Here is a 24,401-nt window from a genome sequence, read left to right on the forward strand (position 1 = left end):
ACAGAGTTACAATTTAGGATACAGCTTCCTTGTTTCCTTTTCTAATAGCCTGTAGAAAAAAAATTGGAAAATTATTTTTCGAACAGAAATAAATAGAGTCAAAGTGTAAAATTTAAACTGTAATAACTTCGAATTTTTTTCTTATGGGTGGAATTTTTTAACATTTTTTCCACGTTCCCTCTTTTTTCTATGTTACCTTACATGGCACTTTTCTCAGAGGCGCTAGTTCTGGCTCACCTGTATTTTGTTAATTTTTTCTGGAGCGCGAGTTCTGAAACACCGTCTATTTTGCTCGCATTTGCATAAAATTATTCTAGATTCCAAAGTTTTATATAAAATTGATTCTCTCGCTTCTTGTGATTAGTATTCCTCAGTATAAACTTTTTTCAAATTTAATCAAAAGAATTGCCTCTCTACTCGTAAATTCCACTCGCATTCCATCCTGTAACAATCCGGCACTTCCTTTGCTTAGTTGACGTAGATAAATGTTTCGTAGCACTTCTGGTTGCAGTGAGAAATTAACCATCGAAAACGCTAATTGGTGGCAATTGGGGTCGAGATCGCGTCCTTGTCATGCTTTCAGGAGTTCCGTATCTGGTTAAAATCATAAATCATGGCGGATACTTAATAAGAGTATATTGATGAGGCGAGCCTTGTTAGAAGTTGTTTACTTGGCATCGTTCTTAGAAAAAATTGAGGAGAAACGAGTCGACGTCAAAATGAAACCTGCAACTAAAGTTGACGACATTACACATGGCTTCGAGTCTTCGAGATATAACAAAGAGGAAATCATAGGAGATCCAGATAAGCACCTGGCTTTACGTCACTTTTCCTCGAGAGAGCAAAGTTGAATATATCGCATAAGATTGGGTCGTTTCGTTGACGCCGACCTTAATCAATGCGTCCGGACAAAAACCTTGCGGTTTGATTGATGCGAACGAACAAAAAACCAAAAATTCAACGAATTGGACGCTTTACGAGAAGAATCTCCAGTAATAGCCAATCGGAAGTCGTTTGGAAAATTTTAGATGTCTGCAGTGCGGACTGATGGGCCGAAAGTTTTTCAATTCTATAACTTTTGTAGCGTTCTTTATTATCCTTTATTATGTAATCAAGGTAAATATTACATAAAATAAGCGTAATTACTGGAAGAAAACGGCAAAAACAATAACTACTTTTCGAAATGGCAACAATATGGTACCATTATTTGAATTAGTTATTTTTTATTTTATTCAATATAATAATGGTCAGTTGATGATTTTTTTATCTTATTGGCAAAAAAAAAATAATATACCACCAAACTTTTTTTTTCTTCCTCAATTTTTTCTATACGAGACTTTTGAGTGTTAAACACTTTACGACTTACCATCTATCAGTTTCAGGCGGGATAGCGTGTAGAAAACTCCATTTTAGATACGATGCGTCAATAGACAGTCTCACCACTGCTTACGACGGTAAGCCGTCGCCGCGACATTACACACGCAATTTGTTAAAAACACCAATAGCACATGAAAAAAAATTTCAAAGTTGGTTGCTCTTTAATTCATAACAAATTTATACGTATGACAATTTCAAATTAAGAAATCAGCAACTAAATTGGAACATTTTTAATTTTGTATGTAAAAAAAAAATTATTAATGTATACCGACAAGAGAAAAGGTTGTATTCTACACGTAAGGAAAAATTGGGTTTATCTGTTAGTGATTCTGTTATTTTATTTTTTCCTTCTCGAATTTCTAGATAATTTTTATTCGTCTTCGCCGAGAAGGGGTTGCAAATTATTCAATTTGCAATGATCAGAGAGTCTCAGGGAGCCCTAAAGGAGCGTTTAACCCTGTAGTTGCGACGAAGAGAGGGGGCCTGGTCAGAGCATTTTACCCTCTATTCGTACCGTCTTGTTTTTCGTCTTGTCTAAACAATGGCCTAACCCAAACGTCGTCCTGTCAACATCTTCGACCTTGAGAATAGACCACTGCGATTGTGCGCATCTTGTATCTGCGCGACATATACCGGCTGCGCCAGAACCCGCGCCACAGAGAAAAACAAAGGTAAGATACCAGGAAAAAAATGTTAAAAAAATTTCGAAGTTATGAGAGTTTAAATTTTGCACTTTGACTATCTTTTTCTGTTGGAAAATAAAATTTTCCAAGTTTTTTGTTACAGGTTATTAGAAGAGGAAACAAGGAAGCTGTATCGTAAATTGTAACTCTGTTCAATGTTATATGTGGCTTTTATTGTAAAAAAAACATATACAAGATCATCAGTATCATTAAATTGACATAAAAAATGTCAAATGTCAAAAAATAAATGGCAAAATTTTTGACAGATAGAATTTTTTTTAAACATTTTTTCCATGTTCCTGGTATCTTATCTTACTTCAATTTGTTTCCGGGGCGCGAGTTCTGGCGCACCTATATTTCGTCACTTCCGTCATTCAGAAATACTGGTTACGTGATTGTTTTTCGGGGTTGTAACCCTCTCGACTTGTTTATTTCACGTAAAATCATCCTTGAGGATTATTAATTAAGAAAACCATCACTGGGCGAACCGTCAACCACGAGGCTGAAACCCGCAATCAAAGGTAATTATTTACTCCATTAAGTTCCAAGGAATCGATTAGATCTCTAATGTGGAGCGATTCTTGTCTAGAGGGTTCTTTTACAGGGCTGACTTCAGAGTACGAAATCGTCATCGTGACCTTGATTGACCGTGAATCGTAACCCCACCTACGGGGACTTTTGATATAAATATGTCTACCCAAGTGTAAAGAAAGCGTTTAAAAAAATTTCAACTCTCTAGGAAGGCACAAAACAGTAAATAAACATGTAAAATTATTTATCGGCTTCTGTTTGTTAATACTTACATTACATTCACAAGAATATAATACTTTTGATAAGTATTTCTCATTTCTACTTATTGATCTACCAATTTATTTATTTATTATTATATTTATCCCCTATCGATTTGTCAGTTTTATCTACAGCTAGAAATGTGTGATCTGATTTGTGATAACTGCCTTTTGAGTTTTTCTGGATTAAAGGGTTTAATACAAATCTTGTGAGTTAACCATTTTATTACAGTGCTCAATTATTAAAGCACTCCGCTGCGCGTCGTGCTTCAAATTCATTTCGCACTGTAAAATGTAAGTTACCGCACACGAATGTAAATGACTATTACCGGACTTATAACGTAAATATCTAGTACTTAACTCCAAATAAATTGTAAAAAACATTGACGTTTTTGACAACAAGTGTGGTACTTATTTCATTTGTTGATTTTGAAAAAATTGTATTTTAAAGTAAAAATACCATTTTGATTCTTATTTTTGGAATTATTTGGCGAGAAATATTTTTATTTCTCAATATCATCTTACTTGTAATGGCGAGCAAGAATCAGCAAAAATAAATAATACCATGTTAAATGCCTATGTTTGCAATTGATACCGGTAATCGGTATACGATTTTTAATAGGTGAGCTAACAATACTGTTCCAAACACTGTAATTCGTAATTCTAAATAAATTAATCCTTGCTGTAAATTTAAATAAGTAGATAAAGGTTTAGCAACAATTTAAATGTAATCGTAGAAATTGTGCAAAATTTGCCAAATCTTTTTCTTGGGTTGTTTAGTTTTCACTAATTGGAACTAGTAAAATATTTATTGTGTTTGAAATCTCTTGTTCTTCTGTTTTCATTATCTTTTAGTTTAAAGATCTTTTGTAATGACTTTTCACAAATACCACGAGATAATAATAATGGTAATAGTACGAAACAAAATAAACAAATTGATTAAATCGATATATTAAGTTCATAAACACTAAATATGCATTTTTAAATAAAATTATCTGAAAATCACACATCAGGATACACTAACCTATCTTGTCATAGCTAACCGCAAATGGCACACATAACATTAGCTGATAAAATGTGCATACAAGCTAGAATTATATTTTAAATTAAATTAAAATCATTATGGGGAAACGTTCTTTATTCATAAGACAATAGTAGCACTTTTGTTGAAACTGTTAAATCATTTTGTTGCCTTTGTTTAGCAAAACTTCTGAATGAAACTAAGAAAAAATATATTAGTATCACTGTGATTCTTCTAATTTATTACATCAGGATGTTTTATTGACTGCGACCATCCTTCCGAGCATCACTTGGAAATTAATACTAATTACCCATAAAAGCGTACTGTCGTGTGGATTTGATAGTCAGCGTTGCCAAAATAAGATTTCAAATTGGCTGCCAACTTGACATAAATATCACCCAGCATTAAAAAGGATCACCCACCAGTTACATGTGTTAAACTGCATGGATACACTATACAGGGTGATTCACGAGGAATAATGAGCCTGACCAAATTTTCGATGCAACCAACATTACAGTTGTCGCAAAATAACTTGCGAAAAGTAATGGTGGTTGCATCAGACTCTTTATTCCTCGTGAATCATTTTGTATTGTTATTTATTTTAGGTCAAGGTTTTAATTAATCATTCAAGCAATTGGCAACTCATATACGAAAACCTAAAAGTCTGACCTAGGTATGACCTAGAAATGATCTTACTGCAACTTCAGTGACCTTTATATAGATAGTAAAAGCTTAAGATTAATCGTTTGTTAGCCTTCCTAAAAGTAGTTCTAATGACCAATATTTTTATCATGTAGGTATGTAATTAGTAATTTACTCGCGAATAATACGCTAATAATGCGCGAGTAAGTCTGGGATTATCCTTTTTCCGTTTCTTCTCTTAAGAGTTTCATGAGTTTTGGAATGGAACGCCACTGGCCATACTGGCAGAGTGTCACGTCCGTTTTGCAATCAATGAACTGAAAGGGCTAATTTGCGAAGCCGCTTCTGGAAAATTGTTAGAGAAGCGAGAAACGCCACCGTCTCTTATTAGTGCAAGCCGCATTGGCGGTATACCATTGTGATTATTGCGATCGAAGAGAAGAGGGTCAATTTATGACGTCAGTGAGTTCAGTAGCGCGCCTGAATGTAGCTTAATTACTGGAGGATCTGACGAACATCGACTTACGTAAATTTACCAGCACAATAGTAGTTTCTCTGGATAGTTCAGCGTGGATAAATATTTGGAAGGCTCAATTATCATTCTGTTCCATTCTTCCGACGAGATTTAAGGTAATTGTTTACGGGTTTACATTAAAACAAGCGCTGTCTTAGCGAACAAAGCGATTCCAACAAGGAAAGACTTCTATATAAAGTGCATTTTAAACGCGGATAGATCCAGCTGCAAGCTCGCATGTGGAGATTTTGCACTTGTCACTTGACAGAGGAAATATTTTATTTTATTTATGCCATGTTTTAATCCGCTGTATGTACTAATACTGACAATTATCTTAATAAATAAAAAAAAGTTTTAATTAAACTAAGATTAAAACTAGTTTATTCACGGTGATATTAATTTTAACAAAGAAGGAGATATAACACACAGTTTGTATACAGTGCTCTAACATTTTCTGCTGAATAGATCTGGTTAATTAACTAGAATGTACAGCAAAAAACTGAAAGTAATCCTCTTAAAGAAAATTACAAAAGATGTTTCCTTTGTGAGTTTAATAAAAACGTTTTTAGGACACATTTATCGGTAGTGAATAACTTTTTTCCGCTACCTGTATTGTATACTCTTTTTCATATTAATGTGCATCAAGTAGGTGTAGACGTCTAAATGAATCTTTAATTTAAAGGCCGATTTACACGAAAAGTGTCATTATTGTCACTCAGAACAAATTTAATCACATCAATAATGACAAAAATCTTTATGTTTGCTATCGTATGTTAATTACGTTGTTACTTTTAATTATTTTTACTTCCTGGGGACACATTTATTTGTAAAAAATAATTTTCTGGGAAGATTGAGGTTAGGACTGTTTGAATTTTAGCATGGTTGCCAACTTAAAATGGTCTGTCACTTACATTCCTAGGAAAACAATAATGTCACTTACATCAACTGCATCATTTTTGCAAGAAAATAGCAAAAAACAACGAAAGGTTCATTTATTTATTATGAAAATTTAGTGTAAATGTACAATTCGAAAAAGTTGAATTTTTAATAGGTAACTGAATGTTACCAAACTGTCCAACAAAGGATTTTGGGAGACCATCAGAGGTCATTGATGATTGGACCTCGAATTGGACTTCCGAAACAGAAGACTTTTCTTTTATGTCTTCTGGTTCTTTCGTTTGAAGATGCTCACTACTGTTAAAGTCTTGACTTTACTTTTATTGCAAAATATCTTGTTAGCTGTTTCCAATTTATTACGAACTGACTAATTTTGGAAATTCAAAGATGTCAGTGTTTTCCTTATAAAAATACTTGTCTTCAGCATTGAGTATTCGCACCATAAACTGGCCGGTGTCTTCAGTTTCACAGACCGTTCAGCTATATAAGCCAGCATCACATTTTCAGTTATAACTTTTTGAAAAACGTCAAATAAATTAGTACCTTTTTCTAGATTTCGATAGGAGTAAATCCAATCACGCAATATTTGCAGCTTCATCTATTTCCATATTTAACTGTTTTTAAGGAAAAAAGGTTCTTGCGGGTCGTTACACAAGTTTTGTTGTTTTCATAAAATATTTATTATGTTTACATATCAACTTTCATAGGTAATTTCGCCAGTTTTGTGTGTTAATTTAATTTGGCTAATGATAATTATCGGTAGCGCTAAAAATGTAATAAGCGACACGGAATATATGGACTAACTTTTCTCAGAAAAATAAACGGGACCTCGGTTTCACCTCGGTCCGTACAATTCTTTCTCGAATGTTATAATGCCCTTACATTCCTTGGAGTTTAAATAACTATTAAAGATAATTAATAATAATAAATGTGATAGAGCCCGATACCATCTAAAGTACTTACCAGGTGAATAAAAAGTAAGTGCATGCTCAAGCTTTTTCCCCCACTATAAATTTGGATGCTGTGGTGTACTTATTGTTTTTTTCATTCAGTTAACTAAATAACTAAATACACCACCAACTAAAATTAAAAATTAACACTAATACATAAAACTAGGCAGATTATTTAAAAAAATCTGTGTAAAACAAAGTTAATAAAGACAAATATCAAAAGACAACGTGGAAAACAAAAAAACAATGAGACGTCTATGGTATTAGTTGATTCAAAAAACAACTTTTAACTTGCGCACTGATTACACATTTAAGCGGGAAATTCAGAATAGGCCATAAAAGTAGCTCGACCAAGAATCTAAGATTGCGGGACATGTTCCCTCCAGTTATTTCTCCCTCCACGTCATAGATACATACAGGGCTGTTGTGTAAGTAGACCAACATCTCTCAAGGAAGCTTTCCAAATTTGGGTATTTATACTGTGTAAAAATGATAACTGAGACAATTTGTTAAAAGACCTTGAAAATATTGACCAACCATTCATTTCAAATGTAGGAAATAATTATTTTGCTAATTACTTTTCTGGAGGCTTTTTTCATGGGGATAATTGAATTGTTAAGTAATTCGTGTAGCTATTGATCAATAAATCGTCATTTCACGTGAAATGCATCTAATGACTTCTAATTTCACTGGGTCGACCCAACCCTATGGACATTTCAACTCTTAGGACTTGAAGTATATCAACTCCGGTTACAAAAAAAGCTACTTCAACCGTTTTTGTAGAGATACACAAACCGCAAATTTCGACTGCTTGAAGATGAAATATGTACATTATGTTCGCATTTTTTAAACAGATGAAGTTTTTGCATTTTAAATATTATACGAGATAAAATGTAGGTATTATCTACCGTTGTTTTCACATGCATATTTATAACAGCAAGGTTTGAAATGTACGTGATTTCGCGTCCATTTTGAAGACAAAAATACAAACACCAACGGTACGTTTGTTTAGAATAGTGCTTACCCATATCGAAAGAGTGCAGGTAAAAATTACTGTCAAAAATTCGTTTCTCATAATGAAACGATAAATAACAAAAATCTTGTCTGCACACTTTTCTTCCATGCATTAAGATCCGACGGACTGAAACCGCGAAAACTCAACCCATTTTCATAGCGTTCGTTCTCGATTCCGTTATTTTCTCATGTGTAACTTTTTAATCAAATTCTGGGAGAGTAAAAACAGCGGTCAGCAAGGTAAAATTGTCTCGTCCGGAATCTTTTCAGTCCTTTTCATTGTGTTCTTGACACCGCCATTTATTACATGGAACAAGGGAAACACGTATTTCAGCAGCTTTATAAGGATTTATTAGACGGCCGCTAAAATATGAAATCGGAGATGTTGCCTGGTTCTAGCATCATTTTTTCTGTACTCTACTTTGTGTGGTTAAAAACTAATGAACCGAGATAAGTGATGTGTAATATTTTCCAGAAGTAAGCCTCTTAAAGTAATTTGTGTCGACGAAATAAACTAAAAGCTTTAATATTTATCAGTGAATTTTACGAACCGGAAAGGTTTAAGATTTTAACTCGTAAAGTTGGATTTTATGTCTTCCTAGACAACAAAATAATAAAATTCTTCAAATACAATGTATTATTAAGAAGGTTGCAGACTGATGGTTAGGAAGTGTTCAGCTGATGTCTTAACTTTAACAAAAAATTCAATTTCAACTAGCAAAGATTTTTTTTTACCGTCACGCGGAGTTTTTAATAAAGCGAGTAATTAAGAAACTGAATTTCGCGTTAACTGAAAACTGAATATCTTTCACTGCTCTTTAATGAATTATTTAAAGTCGACAGATAATTTGCATAATTGAAATCTTGATTTGTTCGTTTGAAATACATAAATAAAACTAGAAAATGATTTCTCTTAGACATCTTAACAAAATTTTATCAATTTGTGATTTAAAAATACGTACCTACCTAATTTAAAAATCGATACTCAACTATAAAGATGTTAAGACGTTACCATATTTTAAATTTAAGTCCCGTTAAATAATTTAAAATGTATTATTTTATATAGACTCTCGTAGTAATAGAGTCATTTTAAGCTTTTCGTGAAAATAAGACTGTCAGAATGAACTTAATGTAAATCCCAGTTGAATTATTTATAAGCTTTGAGTTGTCTTAAACTTCGAAACTTTCCAAAGAGATAAAATAATAAAATAAGTAGGTAATTCCATTCATAAATGAGTTTTTTGCCATAAAAACACACGAATGTTATTAAATTACCTCTTCCAATGATAACAACATAAAAGCAACCATTCGTAACAGAAATACGCTTTGACTTCCGTCTAGAAAATATATCATTTAAAAATCAGATGTTTAGTTATTATACATTAACGTTATTACGTGATATAATTTAGGTGAAGCAACAAAAACCACCTTTGATAAGGGTCGCGGAAAACAAACCTTTACATGTGTCATCTTAAGCTGGAACGTTTCACATATAATCTTTTGAAATCTGGGTTAAGAGCTTATGCGATGGCAGTCCAGATGGACGAAACTTTAGGGTCGTTCAAAAGGATTTAGAAAAACTCTAAGTTAGTTGATTAAGATGAATTACAACCATCAACAAAGTTGATGGTTGAAATGCAAGTTTCGGACAAAAGTTGTTTCATGAAAACCCAAATTTTCGTTTAGAGAAAACAGCTCCATTCAAACAAATAAAATCAAAACTTTTTTTACGTAAACAACTTGAGATAATAGATTTTATTTTAGATTAAAATGTTTTAAGCTAAAGTATCCTTAAAAAAACGAAAGTTGATTTAAAGTTTTCTGGCATTTTAGACAATTTTTTAAGTGTGTTTTAAATTTTTTGAGGTAACTATACCAAAAAGAGAAACTCTTTTTACCAACTTTCAAAGTCTCGTGTTTATTCTCCTAATTTATAGTTCACTTCCTTGTTAATGAAATTTTGAGAACCGCAAACCGGAAAAAGCATGATGAAATATGAGCCTGACTTGAAGTTTCTACAAGTTTTGTTTTACCGCTATTTTGAGTAGAAAAAGCAGATGTGACGTTTTTCAAGTGTTGCTTAATACAAAATAATTTAGACAGGTTCATCAGCTGCCAAACCTAAAAAGCTCTTAATTAACATGGAGCTTCAAGATAAATAGAGAGAAATAAATGATGACAGAGGGTGCTACAGACCAATGAAACATCTCACGAACTTAGAGATGAAAGAAATGTGAAAGGTGAGGAAACCTCAAAAGACCTTTAACATAAATGTGAGTGAATAAATAAAATTGACACTTGATATTCCACAGATCGAAGAGATGACAACTACATTCATCAAATGTGTTGACAATATGCTTGAAACCATTTTCCACAGCAGTGAAATACGATGGAAATAATAACTTTGTTGCTTGAATTTCTCCTGTGTCTTAATGAATAATAATGCTCGTAGTTCACCAAAACCAAATGAAGTCATTTAATGTGCAATACAATAATAAAGTGTAATGTCATAAACGATAGTTAATTGTTTCACAAGTGATGAAAAGCGAATTTTTCATGCGAGTGTTTAAGTTACGCACGAGGCGTGCGCCGAGTGTGCATGTGCATTAACTCGAGCACTTTTCATTCCTAGTTACGCCTTGGCAACAAAAAGATCTACTTTCGTAGCAATAATGATGATCTATGTAGACTGACTGTGGTAGTAGAAAAAATATTTTTTTCTACGACATTAACAGAAAGTAAGTTTTTATTAATATTATTTCAGAAAGGAAAGTGGCTACTTAGCTCTCAGAGAGGTAATAATTTTACCTTCCATAAAAGTAAAAATGTTATCTCTCTCATCTGTCAAAATTACAATAAAAATTCAGGGGATTCTCAGGAAGTAAAAAAATTACCTCTCGTTACCTCTCCTATACAAACGGTAAAATATGCCGCTAGATTTAGTTGCGATACTAGGATAACAAAAAAAAATTGTTACTTTTGAAGTTTTTTTTGCTGGGTCATAGGAAATAATTAAGTATGTGTATTACACTGGAGAAAAGTGTCTTTTCTCTGGTTACTGCCTTCGACAATCTTCCACCTGTGGGAGGAAAAGATATACACTTTTCTTCGTTGTCTATTGCTATTACAAATCTACAATAGATCAATTCCTACAGTTTAAAAATAGTTATTTCAGTGACAAGGTATCTAAAGATATGATAACATTCGAGGTAAACGAATATGAGCCGAGGCAATGCTAAGGATATTAACAATCGATACCTATATTCCGTATTACTAAATGCGTTTTTCCCGTTGCCGATTAAAATTTCTTCAATTGTTCACAAAAGGACGTTGTTTTCTTACCCGTTGTTTTGACTTTTTTATTCAAAGTTGATGGATGTGCGTGTGCAATTTTACCGAAATTTTTTTTATCAAAAAGTCAAAAATGAAAAAAACTGGTGTGGTTTTAGAAAACCACGATAATTTTATTTATTTTTTTATTTTATTTTATTTTGTTCTATTTTATTTTATGCGCCTAATGTACGCACCCAAATATACAAAAGTCTTAAAACACTAGATACAAAAAATACACATTTAATTATTTAATTTTTGGAAACCCATGACAGTAGTTGTCAAACTAATCACTGTTTCACTAATAGTCCTAAACTGCAACTAACTTAAAACGTTGTAATTTTTAAACGGGTGAAACAAACTAAATAGAAAAGATTATCCAATTTTTTTTATAATCAAGTTCGTATCGGAATATGTATTCCGATTGCATCTTATCTTATAGGCGCAGGCCTCTTAAAATTATGTGAAACACCTGTATAAACGAAGTCAAATGAGATAAATATAAAATTTGCATACGTGTAATTACCTGGTTCATGCACAAAAACATAAACGTTATTTTTTAAATTGCTTCAATTGTGTTTAATTTACGAGTACATTTTGTGCTGATGTTAATTGTGTACAAATAGCACAATCTTCCTAGAAAATTAATAGTAGCATTCAGAAACGCATATTTTGCAGCTGATACAATGTTTATAATGGTTTAAACCTAATTTGTCTCAAATTCTAATTGTTATCCTCACAAGTGGCTGCGGCCTTATTTAGAATTGCCTAAAGGCTGATTCCGACCGCAAGTTCCATTCAAAGCTTCGTTTCGCTCTCTAATTTTGCAAATTTATTGCAGCAGTAAAACTCCGTGATTCGCTCGTAAATCTTAAATAAAAAAATATTACAAATTTATAACGCACCTTTAGTGCAAACGTATTCCGACGCGTGGTCGTTACTCAATGCAAATGAATTTTTTCTGTCGTCCGGTGTTAATATTCCTCATGCGATTTTCAAACAAATATAACAACAATAATTCCGGAAGATCAGTGCGAGATTCCCATGAAATAAACTTCTCACGTTTTGGGAAAGTTGTAGGAGACACAGTGTGTAAATCATACGGACACACGCACCACTGACACCCTCCTTGTGCATTCCGGGCAGTACAGACGTCGTTAGTTAAGACGATAACGGAGGTTCAGCTGACGTTTAACTAAACGCTATGCTCCGGAGTTCTTTGTTTGGAATTCCACGCTTCGACGCGCAGATATAATGAAATTTCCAAAAAATCGTCAAAGGGTTTAAAAAAATTTCTTCTTCATCGCTGCACGTCGACTTGTAAGATAAATTATTTCTTGTTATTGAAACTTCAAGGCAGATTTGAATAAATCGATACGTAATTCTTAATGAAATATTGCTATTTTTAACTGGCCAAACTCTTGTTAAATTAAGTGGCCTCGTTATCTATGTACTATTGTAACATCTTATTAGACACAATAATTTTCAAATGTGCTTTAGTTTGAAGGTAACATCATTTCATTCATTTCTTAAACAAAATGTATATGTCGTAGTCATTGGGCGTAATGCGTCATTCCACGGAAAGCCTAGTCTTTGGCCGTACTGCTGGCAGAAGCTGTAATCAAATTAATATTCCTTTGATTGACTGAAATTTTACGTCATTTCAGGGATTGCCCACTTAATTCTCGTCAAACAAAGTAACCGGTTACACCATTACATGTTACAGCGTTGACGGAAGTGTATTTAGTGACTTGCTAAAAGTCTTGAAATGCTTGATACTTTCTGTAGAAATGTAAATTTTTGGTAGAAGAAAAGAAAAGCCAAAAAAAAAATCAAAATATTTTTAGTAGCAGTACTTGACAACATTTTTTCAGCTGATCTTTTCTGTCCTGAATGGCATTCATTTCTGTTATTCAGTATGAAAGTTTGTAGAGAACACAATACACATAATGCATTCTTTTGATTTTTATAGTCAATGCAAATACCTTGAACAGCTTCTTCCGAATCGCTTATATGTATTTTCTTGTGGACCAGCAAAAGGTAAGGCAACGTTTATTGGATCAGAATTTATCAGCTTCAATTACTTCTATTATTGCACTTGATGCTCCCTTCTTTTCCTACAATATCAGTTACTATTTCCTCGCCAAATATTTCCTGCTGTTCGTTTTCTGCTATATTATTGTTTTCTTTAATTTTGAGATCTGCCAAAAGCTTGTTAACATCTTCTTCCGTTTCTAAGTTTTTAATAACCTCGGTTGGTAAATTTGTTGGATATAGTCCAATTTGTGGGTTTGTTCCAAATAATGCTCTATAGGGGCTGCGACCAATAATTCTATGATGTAAAAATTTTTTCTTGAAACTGCACGAAATAGCAACCGACTGACCAGTTTCTTTTATCTAACATCCACGCCCGCAGCATATTTTCAACATCTTGGTTACATCTTTCCACGCTGCTTTACGACTGTGGATGTCGTGGTCTTCCATGAAAGATTTTCAAATCAGGCCATAGTTTCGCCAATTCTTTAATTATACTATTTACAAATAGTAGCGGCCGTTGTCGCTCTGTAGTATAGTTGGTGCCCCAAATCCGAGAAAAATTTTGAGCAGCTCTGATGCTACTTCAACAGCTTGTTTTGATTTTAATGAGCGTAAACAGATAATTCTTAAATGGTCCTGATAATTCAGTAACCACTTGTCATCTTTATCCTGACATGACTGGTAATCGATCAAATCGATTTGGCCCCGAGAGCAAAATTCTTTTGAAACAATCGGCTTGGTTACAAGATTTGCATGTTTGTTAACTTTTTTTTGTGACAAACTTCGCAGCACTGCAAAAATATCTCAACAACAGGGTGTGAAATTTGATATTTGAGTTTCAAAGCAACGATCATTTTATCTCTACAACTGTGCCCTACTGCAATGTGCGTAGAATACAATATTTCAAACAAGTTTCCGTACGGCGTGATATAAATAATGTTATCATTATTACTTCTTCTTGGATACTCTTGGTACGGAAACGATGAACAAAAACACGATTAAACCCGTCACACCAAACTTTTATTTAAAACACAACGCGTTTCAACCACAAAGTGGTCATCCTCAGGTGAGAATAAAACTCCCTGAGGATGACCACTTTTTTTGTTTTTTTTTTTAGCTCAGATGTTGTCGACATTAACTTTTTGTTGAATTTGAAAGGTTGAATTTTGACGCGTAGTTATAATGAAATTTCCAAAACATGGCAAAAAATCTTTCTACTCATCGCAGCACGTTGACTTACAAGATAAATTATTTCTTGTTATTGGATATTAAAGGCAGATTTGAATAAATCGATACGTAGTTTGACGACAAACATTTTAATTTTGAAGTTGATCACTGAAATTCGATGAGTCCGCGGAACGGAATTAATTATTGTAAGACGTATTACAGGAAATACGCTCCAGATCCCGGGCTCACGTTTCTGAGACTAATTTTCGATTACAGCAGTCTAACTTTAAAGCTAAAATGTCCATCAAGGTAATTTCGTCATTAAACCAATAACTTCTTCAGCGTTCTCTTTTCCAAACTAAGATAAGCTAATGAACCATAACAATGTTTTAAAAAATAACGAAATCTTCTAATACGTAGCTAATTCAACAACAAAACCAATTTGTACAATAGGTATTATGTTTAAGAAAAAAAAATATTTTCAATTAAGATGTCGCTCACACGACATATTATGAAAGTTTGCTGTTGCTATTTTAATATAAAAACACACATTGCGTTGATCTCATAAGATACAATCTTCGCCTAATGGCTGTGATGCTGACACATTTTCGCTTCTCGTAACAAAATTTGCACATAATCGTGGCTCAATTCCACCCGTACTGAGTTGAATCAAGCTCTTAAGCTCAGAAAAACTTGTAGATACGGATGAAAACACTTTGGATCCACACAGAAAAAACTTTTTCATCCCAATTACAATTCGACAATCGAAAGTCATGAAAATATTAAAACAATCTTAATATTAGTTGTTAGTTTAACAACTCTTAAATTAAACATATTAGGGTAAGTCCGGAAGAGATGGACTACATTTTTAAAAACCTGCGGCCAAATTATGATTTTTGTTTCATTTCAAACCACAAATGTTACTTATAACTTATAATTTATAAATGTAACTAAATTAAAGACACATTCTTCTAAAAGCATAAAAAAATAATATAGGAATACATATTTTCATGTATAAAATTCCATCTCTCTCATATTGTGAGGTTGAGATCAACCACTAAAAGTTTCTAATTATTATTATATTTTAACAATGTTTTCTACAGGGTGTTCGTTTTTCGAGCTCCACCATGGGGATCTCAGTTATTATAAGAGAGGGGTTAAATTAGGGAAAAGTTGCGCATTTTATGCTGAACAATAATTTTAAAGAAAATTTAATGTGTCATTTTAAGTTTTTGAATTATTGGAAGAAAACGGAAATTTGTAATTTTCGTTTTTATTTGTTCAAGCGAAAACTAAATGACCTAGACGTTTTTAACTAGGACGTTCTTAGGGCACTTTTTTACAAGGAATCTAAATCTGTCATCGTATTTTCCAAAGCGCTCGTAATATCAGAGTTACAACACTCATTTGATTTCTGTATTTTTGAAAAGTCTTTTTGTTCCTGATTACACCGATGTATCACACGATATGATCAAATTATACATTCTGATCAAAATTAAAAAAAGCGTTTTTTCGAAGAGTGCTTTAGAAAAAAAAGCCAACGATTTTAATGCCTTCAACTCCACACCAAATGGACCACAAACAAAAGTCCATACAGTTTAGTGTGAGAAATTATTTTAAAAACATCTCTTTATCACAAGACCACTTTTAAACCAATTTTTGCTGTTATTTACTCGTTTTTACTAATTGCTTTTCTGTCTGTGACACTAAGCTACTAAATTAAGCTAAATAATTTGAGTTGTTTGTGAATGTAAAACTCTCGTGACACATTAAACACAACAACGGGAGTTGTTACTGTGCCTAATCACCAATGTGGTTATACAAATCAATTCCTCCACATGAGTCGGTATAAATTGTGTTCCAAAAGTATAATCTTGCTGTTTATAAGTGGCCAATTGTTAAAAAATTACTTGAAATAAAACTTACCTTTAAAAGTTACCTTTAAAATGTGAGATAACCCTGATATTTTTGTAAAAAATTACTGATCTGAGTATGGGCTAAGTTGTCTATAAGTTGTAGAATTCAAACGTACAACAGTGGCAACAATCATTGACGTCTTAAAAGGGGAATTCATTGTTTTCAAATTAATGTTTAATTAATTTTTGTGATAAAGATTACAAACGTTAATTAATAATACAGGTGCGCCAGAACTCGCGCCCCAGAGAAAAATGCCATATAAGGTAAGATACCAGGAACATGAAAAAAATGTTAAAAAATTTTTATCTATAAAAATTTCGAAGTTATGAGAGTTTAAATTTTGCACTTTGACTCTATTTATTTCTGTTGTAAAAATAATTTTCCAAGTTTATCTGTTACAGGCTATTAGAAGAGGAGACAAGGAAGCTGTATCCAAATTGTAACTCTGTTTTTTCTCTGTGGCTTTTATTGGCACAATTTTTGTAAAAAAAAACATATACATATAAGATCATCAGTATCATTAAATACGAGTTTGTGAGGAGCCTAATTTGCTATAAAAATTTATCAACAAAAAACAAGTTTGATTTGTTCCACTTGTGAAACAAGTGATTAAACAAATTGAAGGATTCTATTTATTGGCAGCTTCTGTGCCAAGTGTACGAATTTATTCACTTACAGTTTTTATTTCGAGGTTTGTTGTTTAAGCATTAATTACTTCCATAAAATCATGTTATTATTTATTAAATTTATTTAACAATCTAATTCTTGACCTGCCCTCTTCCAGAGTGTAATGAAAGCTTTTTCACCCACATAATTACCGATATTTTATCGTCAAGACGGAAATTAAAAAACAGTTTGACCATTTATCTCAAAGACGCATTTGATATTTTTTTTCCAAAATCCGCTCTAAAACAGTCTCTGATTATCTTCTTTTCAACGCGTTAGTCTTCAGGCCCCTCTTAAAATTGAAAATCAGGTGTAACGTCAATGGTTGGTTTGATCCTTTATCTCAAAGATGCATTTGATAGTTTTTCCGAAAACCGCCCTGAATCGGTATCGAAGCTCCCCAACAATACCCTTTTTTACCGCGCGCGCGATCAAGCCCCTCTTAATAAAGTACTGTATGGCTGCAGTAACAAAAAAATATCAAGATGTAATAAGGTAATAACCTGAGTAATTTTTTACAGTTTTGGTTGGAAACACGTGTGCTGTTTATAATTTGTTTAGTCGATTCTCATACTAAAAATTGCCTTTTTCAAAATTACACTGTCCGTTGTAAAATGATTCAAATTCATATGTGACGTTTGATATTTAGGCAATCCGAAATATATGGTTCTAGTTACGCGATACGTTTCATTGATGCCGTATGGGTCATGGATAACTAGAGCATAGAATGTTAAAAAATCTCACAGTACTACAAATGGGCATAAACAACCAAATTATTAATTTTACTTTCTAATAGATAGAAAATACCAACAGTAATAATGTTGTATGGCATGGGTATTACGAATATCTCGTAATACCACTTTTCAAAGTGTTTGTTGTTTCTGATATTTCAATGTTTTAATTTTTTTATTGAATTCATAACTGCACCGCAAATTAAACAAACCAAAATATCTGCAAATCCTATTAATTGTTTTATTCATAAATATTGCTTGTATTTTACCTACAAATAGTGTTTGAACTTAACCCAGAAAAACACCAATACACCAGCCTTATATCTAAATGAAATATTGCTATTTTTATGTGGTCAAGCTTCTCCTGTTGGTAATTTATTAAATTAACTGGCTTTGTTATCCATGAACTATGATAAAGAGTTACTCAATTACTCTTATATCGAGCGATCAAGATAATTTGTAATCGAGTCATCTTTGCATCCGAGAACGTATGTCTAACTGCACGTGAAACCTCAAATAAAATGACAAGTTGAAAGGTAAAACGGCAAAATGGGCTGGAATTAGTCGCCAACGTATAATACGAGTAAGACCGCTTTTTTTTAAGGTAAATTATAAATTTAGTTATTTTAATCATCACCGGTTTGATCATGCCATTTTACCTTTCGACTTGTCATTTTACTTGAGATTTTACAGACATACGTTTTCGGATCCAAGGATGACTCGATTACAAATTATCTTGATTGAAGGTATCATTATTTCTTAAAAAAATTATATTCATACTAATAATCAAAGTTATAGCTTCGTGGCAGATTCTAGTATGTTATTAAAAAGAATGATTCAAATGCGCGGGGTCAACTCTCGAATGGTGATAGAAAACTTCCAGCTAAGCATAAAACAAATTCACATTTTTTTCAAACCTTTTTTGAAAAAAAAACAGAACTGTCAATTTCCTTATTATCATGTAGGCATTTTAGCTATTTTGTTTCTGATGTTTGGTGATTTTTTTAAATAAGTATCTGTTTTAAGTTGCAAGATCTGCAGTTTCTGTAAACTAAAGTCAAGAATACATAATATGAACGGCCAACAATTTAACCCCAAATCTAACCTTTAAAGAGCTATATCGCGTGAGAAAAGGCTCAAACAATGTTTTGTCATAGGAAATTTTAACTCTGTTAAATATCTTTTATCACCACCCAAGAGATGGCCTGATACTTTTAAATCATCTTGTATATTTAAAAGAATGTGTTCCAGTACGCAACTGAATATTTATATTTTTTTATCGCCATAAGAAAGTTACTAATATAAATAGTAAAAAAAAGCATATTTTTGGATGCTCTCTTATGAGAAAAGTTAATTTCTCTCAAAAAAATTAATCTGACAGTCACAATAGCTTAAGGAGTAAATATTTAAATAAAAAATATAGATAGTTAGATTTACCTTCCGAAGTTGTCGGAGAACTTGAATTCCCTGGCACCTAGCGTTTTCCAACAGCTGGTGGTGAGCTGTCCTTTGGCGATGCTTTGCAGCATCCACAAAGGCGACCTCTGGAGGACCAACTTGAGAGTGGCAAGGAGCAATCGCACGGTGCCCTTGACCAGGTGTCTGTCCACCCTGACCGGAAGAGGCTTCAAACGCAGCAGACCGGCAGGAAGTTCTCCTTTAAACTCACCATCCACAACACTAAATAAACGTTGAGATCTATCGTTACGATCTTTGAATTTAGAACTTTCAACGCCATAATTACGATTGAACAAAAGAAACTGATCGTTTTTTAATAAATAATTCACATGCATATCACTGATATCACTTTTAACTACACTACGTTTGTATCGATCCTCGGTTGGTGGTGGTTTATCTTTATCGGCGCCACCGTCGTCGCTGATGCTGATGTTCGCCGCCGTGTCGACCCACAACCAGACGAAATGGCCGTCCATCATGTTCAGCCTTTTGGCGTCCTCCAGGATACGCACCGCTGCAGGACGATCGCTCAGCAGCACCACCACGCCCCGCGTCGACCTCGAGATGTCCGCCAGCTTCCTACGGAACGGAACGGTGTTATATATCAACGTCTGCAAGCGTAACCCTTTCACCAGGACCAAGAAGATAAATTAGCTACGACGCGATTTCTGACAGGATAATTTCGCTTCCTCTAATACCAGCCGATTCTATTTAAAATCAAACCGGAGCTCTAACTAAATTAAGAGACTCATCGATTCCAAATTGAACGTGTTCGAATAAGCGTACTGAAAAAATCCGCCCGCCTAATGGGGATATGGGCCAACTTATTGAAAGATAAGTGGATTCTGCTTTTTCCGGTAGCAGGATTTTTAACTGGCTTTCTCATTTATACGAAGCAACATAAAAACGCAACTGGATTTTTCATTTCTTGTTATGAAAATAATATAATTTAAAAGACGAGCTGCCCACGACTTTATTTCATAAAATAAACAAATACTGATTAAAATTGGTGTCATTAGTCATTACACCGATATAATTAAAGTGAGACAGACTTTTCAATCGAATTAGAAAACTTACTAAATGCAGTTAACAATTTGCTTTCAGAAATCCCTTTGAATCGATCTAGCGTCACACTACAAAACTTTGGCAACATGTTGACACCTAATAATATAATAAGTTCTAGTATTTGTTCCCTTGCTCAGTTTGTTTCTGAACGCTTGACAGTTGTTCACAAGTTAGTATTAATAGACTTTGACTCAATTTATTTCTGTCTCCTTATCTGCCGTGTCCATTCGGTTTTCAAATATTTTTACATTTTTGACATTTGTGTTGACGGTTTTATAAAAGACAGTAGAATGTTTTAGAAGATTTAACTATCGAAAGATCAATTTGTTATCGAATCATTTTTGGATCCGAAGACGTGCCTATGTCTGTTTTTGAACTAACTGGCAACTAAATCGGCAAAATGGGCTCGAATTAGTTGCCGGGTCTTCTAACTACAGGACCGTTCTTTTTCTAAAGTAAATCATAAATTTAGTTATTAAAATCATCATTTTTTTGTTTATGCCATTTTACCTTTCGACTTGTCATTTTATTTAGCGTTTCACTGACATATAGTCGTTTTTATATTAATGTGCATCGAAGTCGTCGTTGAATGGGATCATTTTAAATTGGCCACCATACGAAAATTCAAACAATCCTAATCTCAATCCTCTCTAAAATTGTGTATCCCAGTTTTTGAGGTAGCAAAAAAATAATTAAAGCTAACAACGTAAACATCGGGTGGCAAACATAAAATTTTTTGTCATTATTGATGTGATTAAATTCTGAATAACATTAATGACACTATTTGTGTGAATCGGCCTTTAAATTACATTTACAATTCTACAACCTACTTGATGCGAATTAATATGAAAAAGTTTTAGCATCCAAGGATGAGTCGATTACAAATTATCTTGATCTTTCGATAAACTTAAATACTTTTTTTATTTTAGTTGAAACAAACTGAAATAACTGATTTTTACAAAATTCTACTTACGACCTTTGCATTATAATTAATATATTGACTTTGCGAGTCTTTATTTTATTTAAATGTACCTTCTCTGTAGTTTTTATGAAATATTCGTTTTTAAGATAGTATGTACTATTCATTTTTATGTATACCTTTGTCTGAAAGTACATATCTTAAAACTTGTAAAAACTGAATTATATGAAGATGTGTTTGATGATTTTTTTTTGTTTAATTCTTAGTGGAAAGACTCACAACAGTTTACGTTGCGTTCTCACTGGGAGGATCTGCCACCATCGCAATCATTCCCATGGATTAACTGACCTTTTTGGAGCTTTGGATTAGTATCGCCATCCAACTGAAATAGTGAATATTGTCTAAAATTATAAATGTTACAACAATGCAGCTTAGAACCCTAATTTGTATTTTACTACAGACTGATCATCTTCTGTCCTAAGCTGATTTGTCGTATTATAATTTTAGACAATATTCGCTATTTCATTTGGATGACTATGCAGCTATTTTTGCCCCTGCCCTTAGAAACAAATTTATAGTTCCAAAATAAGTAGGTACTTAATAATAGTTATTTATGTATGTACCAAAGGCAAGAGTTATAGAGATCAAATTATGCCCATAGTAGTAAAGTCCATTTTTTTTTAAACAATTGTCAATGTCAAAATTCCCTCAAAAACCAGACTATACTACCCCAAAAAATCTTATTTTCGGAACAGTTGTATATTAAAATCTCCCTAGATTAGGTTTGAGGTTATGTTAGTAATTTTCAAATGTCAGAAAAGTTTGAAGTGGAAGCAATTTTTTACCAAAGGACAAGAAATAAAGACGGCAAGGACACGGAAACATGCAACTGCTAACCGGGAAAAATTTATTTAATGGATAATTTAAATTTTTACTCATTTTCAGAATCTGATTCAAAATTTTAAGACCACCAATCATCGTCTTCAGAATCTGATTCTGGAGAAAGGTGAATCATTATTGGAGGAATATAATAAAATACTGTATTAGTCATGCAATTTATTGGATGCCGTTCTTTTTTAGAAGTTTTTACACAACCAAAATTATCAAATTCATGAAGAATTTTAACATGGTTGGTTTTCCGTCTGCATATATTCACAAAATCTAATCATAGTTATTTTTCTTGTTATGTTAAGGTCCAGATCCTTGCTTTCAGAAACTCATTTTTGTAAACGATTCTTCTAGAGATAAAACACAATTTCACAATAATTTATTCGAATAATTATTATAATTCAATTAACTCGTACGAGAGCTAGGCTAAGACTGGCTCCTCAAAAACGGCAAGATTCACAAAAAAAACCTTCCGTAATAGTTCCGTTCTAAAAGGCCTCTGTTCGGGGCAGCGTAGGTATTCCTGCTATCCGCAACGTCACAGAATTAATTCTAATACCAATCAATTCCATCTTCAACATTTTCTGTGCTCTTTAAGTTGCACTTTCAATTTAATATTTAAAAGTAATTGCGGCTTCAGTAGCCCAAGCGCCTTCGTAATAAAACGGCTGACATTCAATTGTCATTTTACGTTGCCAACGTAATAACATCAAATAACTAGTGGTTGATACCAACATGACAACACTTTGACAATTGTTTAAAAAAAAATGGACTTTATGTCCATACATTCTAAAACATAGGTATATACAGTGGCGGACACGGACATCAAATTTAGGTCAGTTCAAAAAATGTTAATGTAAGCCACGCTTTATTGTTATTATGATTGACGTTTGAAACTAAAATATGAATCTTTTAGTTGTAATTTATTTTTGGCAAAACAATAATGCCAGCATACGTGTCTTTATATAAGTTCAATAAATTATTTTGATTTGTTGTCGTTGTTTCTCTAGCTATCATGATAAAAATTACAAAAACTGAAAGTAAAGTTAGTTGTCTAAGGCCCGTTTGTCAGTCGAATGACAAATCGTCCAAAATTTCATGTCTGCCAGTGTACATATGTGTCACCTGAAATTAAAAAAAATACCTAACTTGAAATGTCAAAATAAAAATTATCACGTGAAGTAGCTACGAATACACAGTATTCTGAGAAAAAATCAATTTTCTAGCTACATCTAGAGGGAAGGTACAGGGGTCTAAACAAAAAAATCGCAATTCTAAATTTTCCAAATTTTTCACAAAAACGTCTGTTTCGTAGTGAAGGCAATTCTAAATCAAAAAACCATTTCCTGATTCGAATTCAGTAGAAAATTTTACATAACAATCAGTTTTCAAAAATCGTGTCCTCGAGTCCGGACTAACTTCTTAAATAAGCGTCTTTACTCCTCTACTAATAACATTTGATGTCAAAAATCAGGATTGCCATCTGAAGGACTTTAATCACCGCCAACTCTAATAATTTTTTTGATAGCACGGTATTAATTATTTGTATTTTTTTTATTATACACAGTGATTCATAAAAAATTATAAGTCTTACGAATTACGAATATAAATAAAAATAAAAAGGCATGACATCAAATCAAAAAAAAAAAACTGATTGCTTTTAAAGTTCGTCAGAGTAGTAAATTTATGTAAATCACCCGGTATTTTGTAGGTGAACAAAATGGATAGGCTTGCATCTATTATACGCAGTAGTACAATATTTAAAATTTTGTTTAAAAATTGTAACAAAAAATTATTTTTTCACAAAAAACTAATATTTTAGATTTTAGTGGTCAATGCTCTCTGATTTTATTATCTTTTAATTTTTTATTTATTGAACAAATCCTTAGAAATACATATCTTTGATTCACTGCTTTTAACACTTAGTAGACATGAAACATTCGCATTAGTTTTAGAGCAATTTGAATTCAGACAAATGTAAGGTTAAAACATATTTCTCCACCTTGCTACTTGCAACAAAGTCTGTAAAATATAGATCATTTCATAAAGTAGCTTTTCAAGTTGTTTTATGAAATAAAGTTTACAACAATGTCGATTTGCATTTGCATAATTGTCTTTAATATTGTTTTGCACTTACAGTTTAGTTACGATACTATTTGCAAATTTACATTTTCGGGAATTTTGACAATATAATTTGTTACTGAAGAATAAAGATAGTCTTATTTGGATAGTGCGTCGATTTATTAAGTAACTCACTGTTAGACTAAATATAATTTTAATTATTTTGATAAATAATTATCATAGAATTTTCATGTTGTTCTCATTAAATTAAACCTC

General features: G+C 32.7%; 1 protein-coding gene across 4 annotated transcripts in view; it reads right to left on the minus strand.

The window, feature by feature from the left end:
• The window catches only part of LOC123014091, an 84,114-nt gene that overhangs the window by 21,341 nt on the left and 38,372 nt on the right, over positions 1 to 24,401 (minus strand). For all 4 annotated transcript variants that reach the window (XM_044412994.1, XM_044413002.1, XM_044412978.1 and 1 more), the window contains exon 4: positions 19,172 to 19,771. In XM_044412994.1, coding sequence (XP_044268929.1) covers positions 19,172 to 19,771 — 600 coding nt within the window. The remainder of the gene's footprint in view (positions 1 to 19,171; positions 19,772 to 24,401) is intronic.

This window comes from Tribolium madens, unplaced genomic scaffold (genome assembly GCF_015345945.1).
Source record: "Tribolium madens isolate multiple individuals breed KSU strain unplaced genomic scaffold, Tmad_KSU_1.1 Scaffold_19;HRSCAF=116;Tcas5.2_LG9, whole genome shotgun sequence".
NCBI lineage: Eukaryota > Metazoa > Arthropoda > Insecta > Coleoptera > Tenebrionidae > Tribolium > Tribolium madens.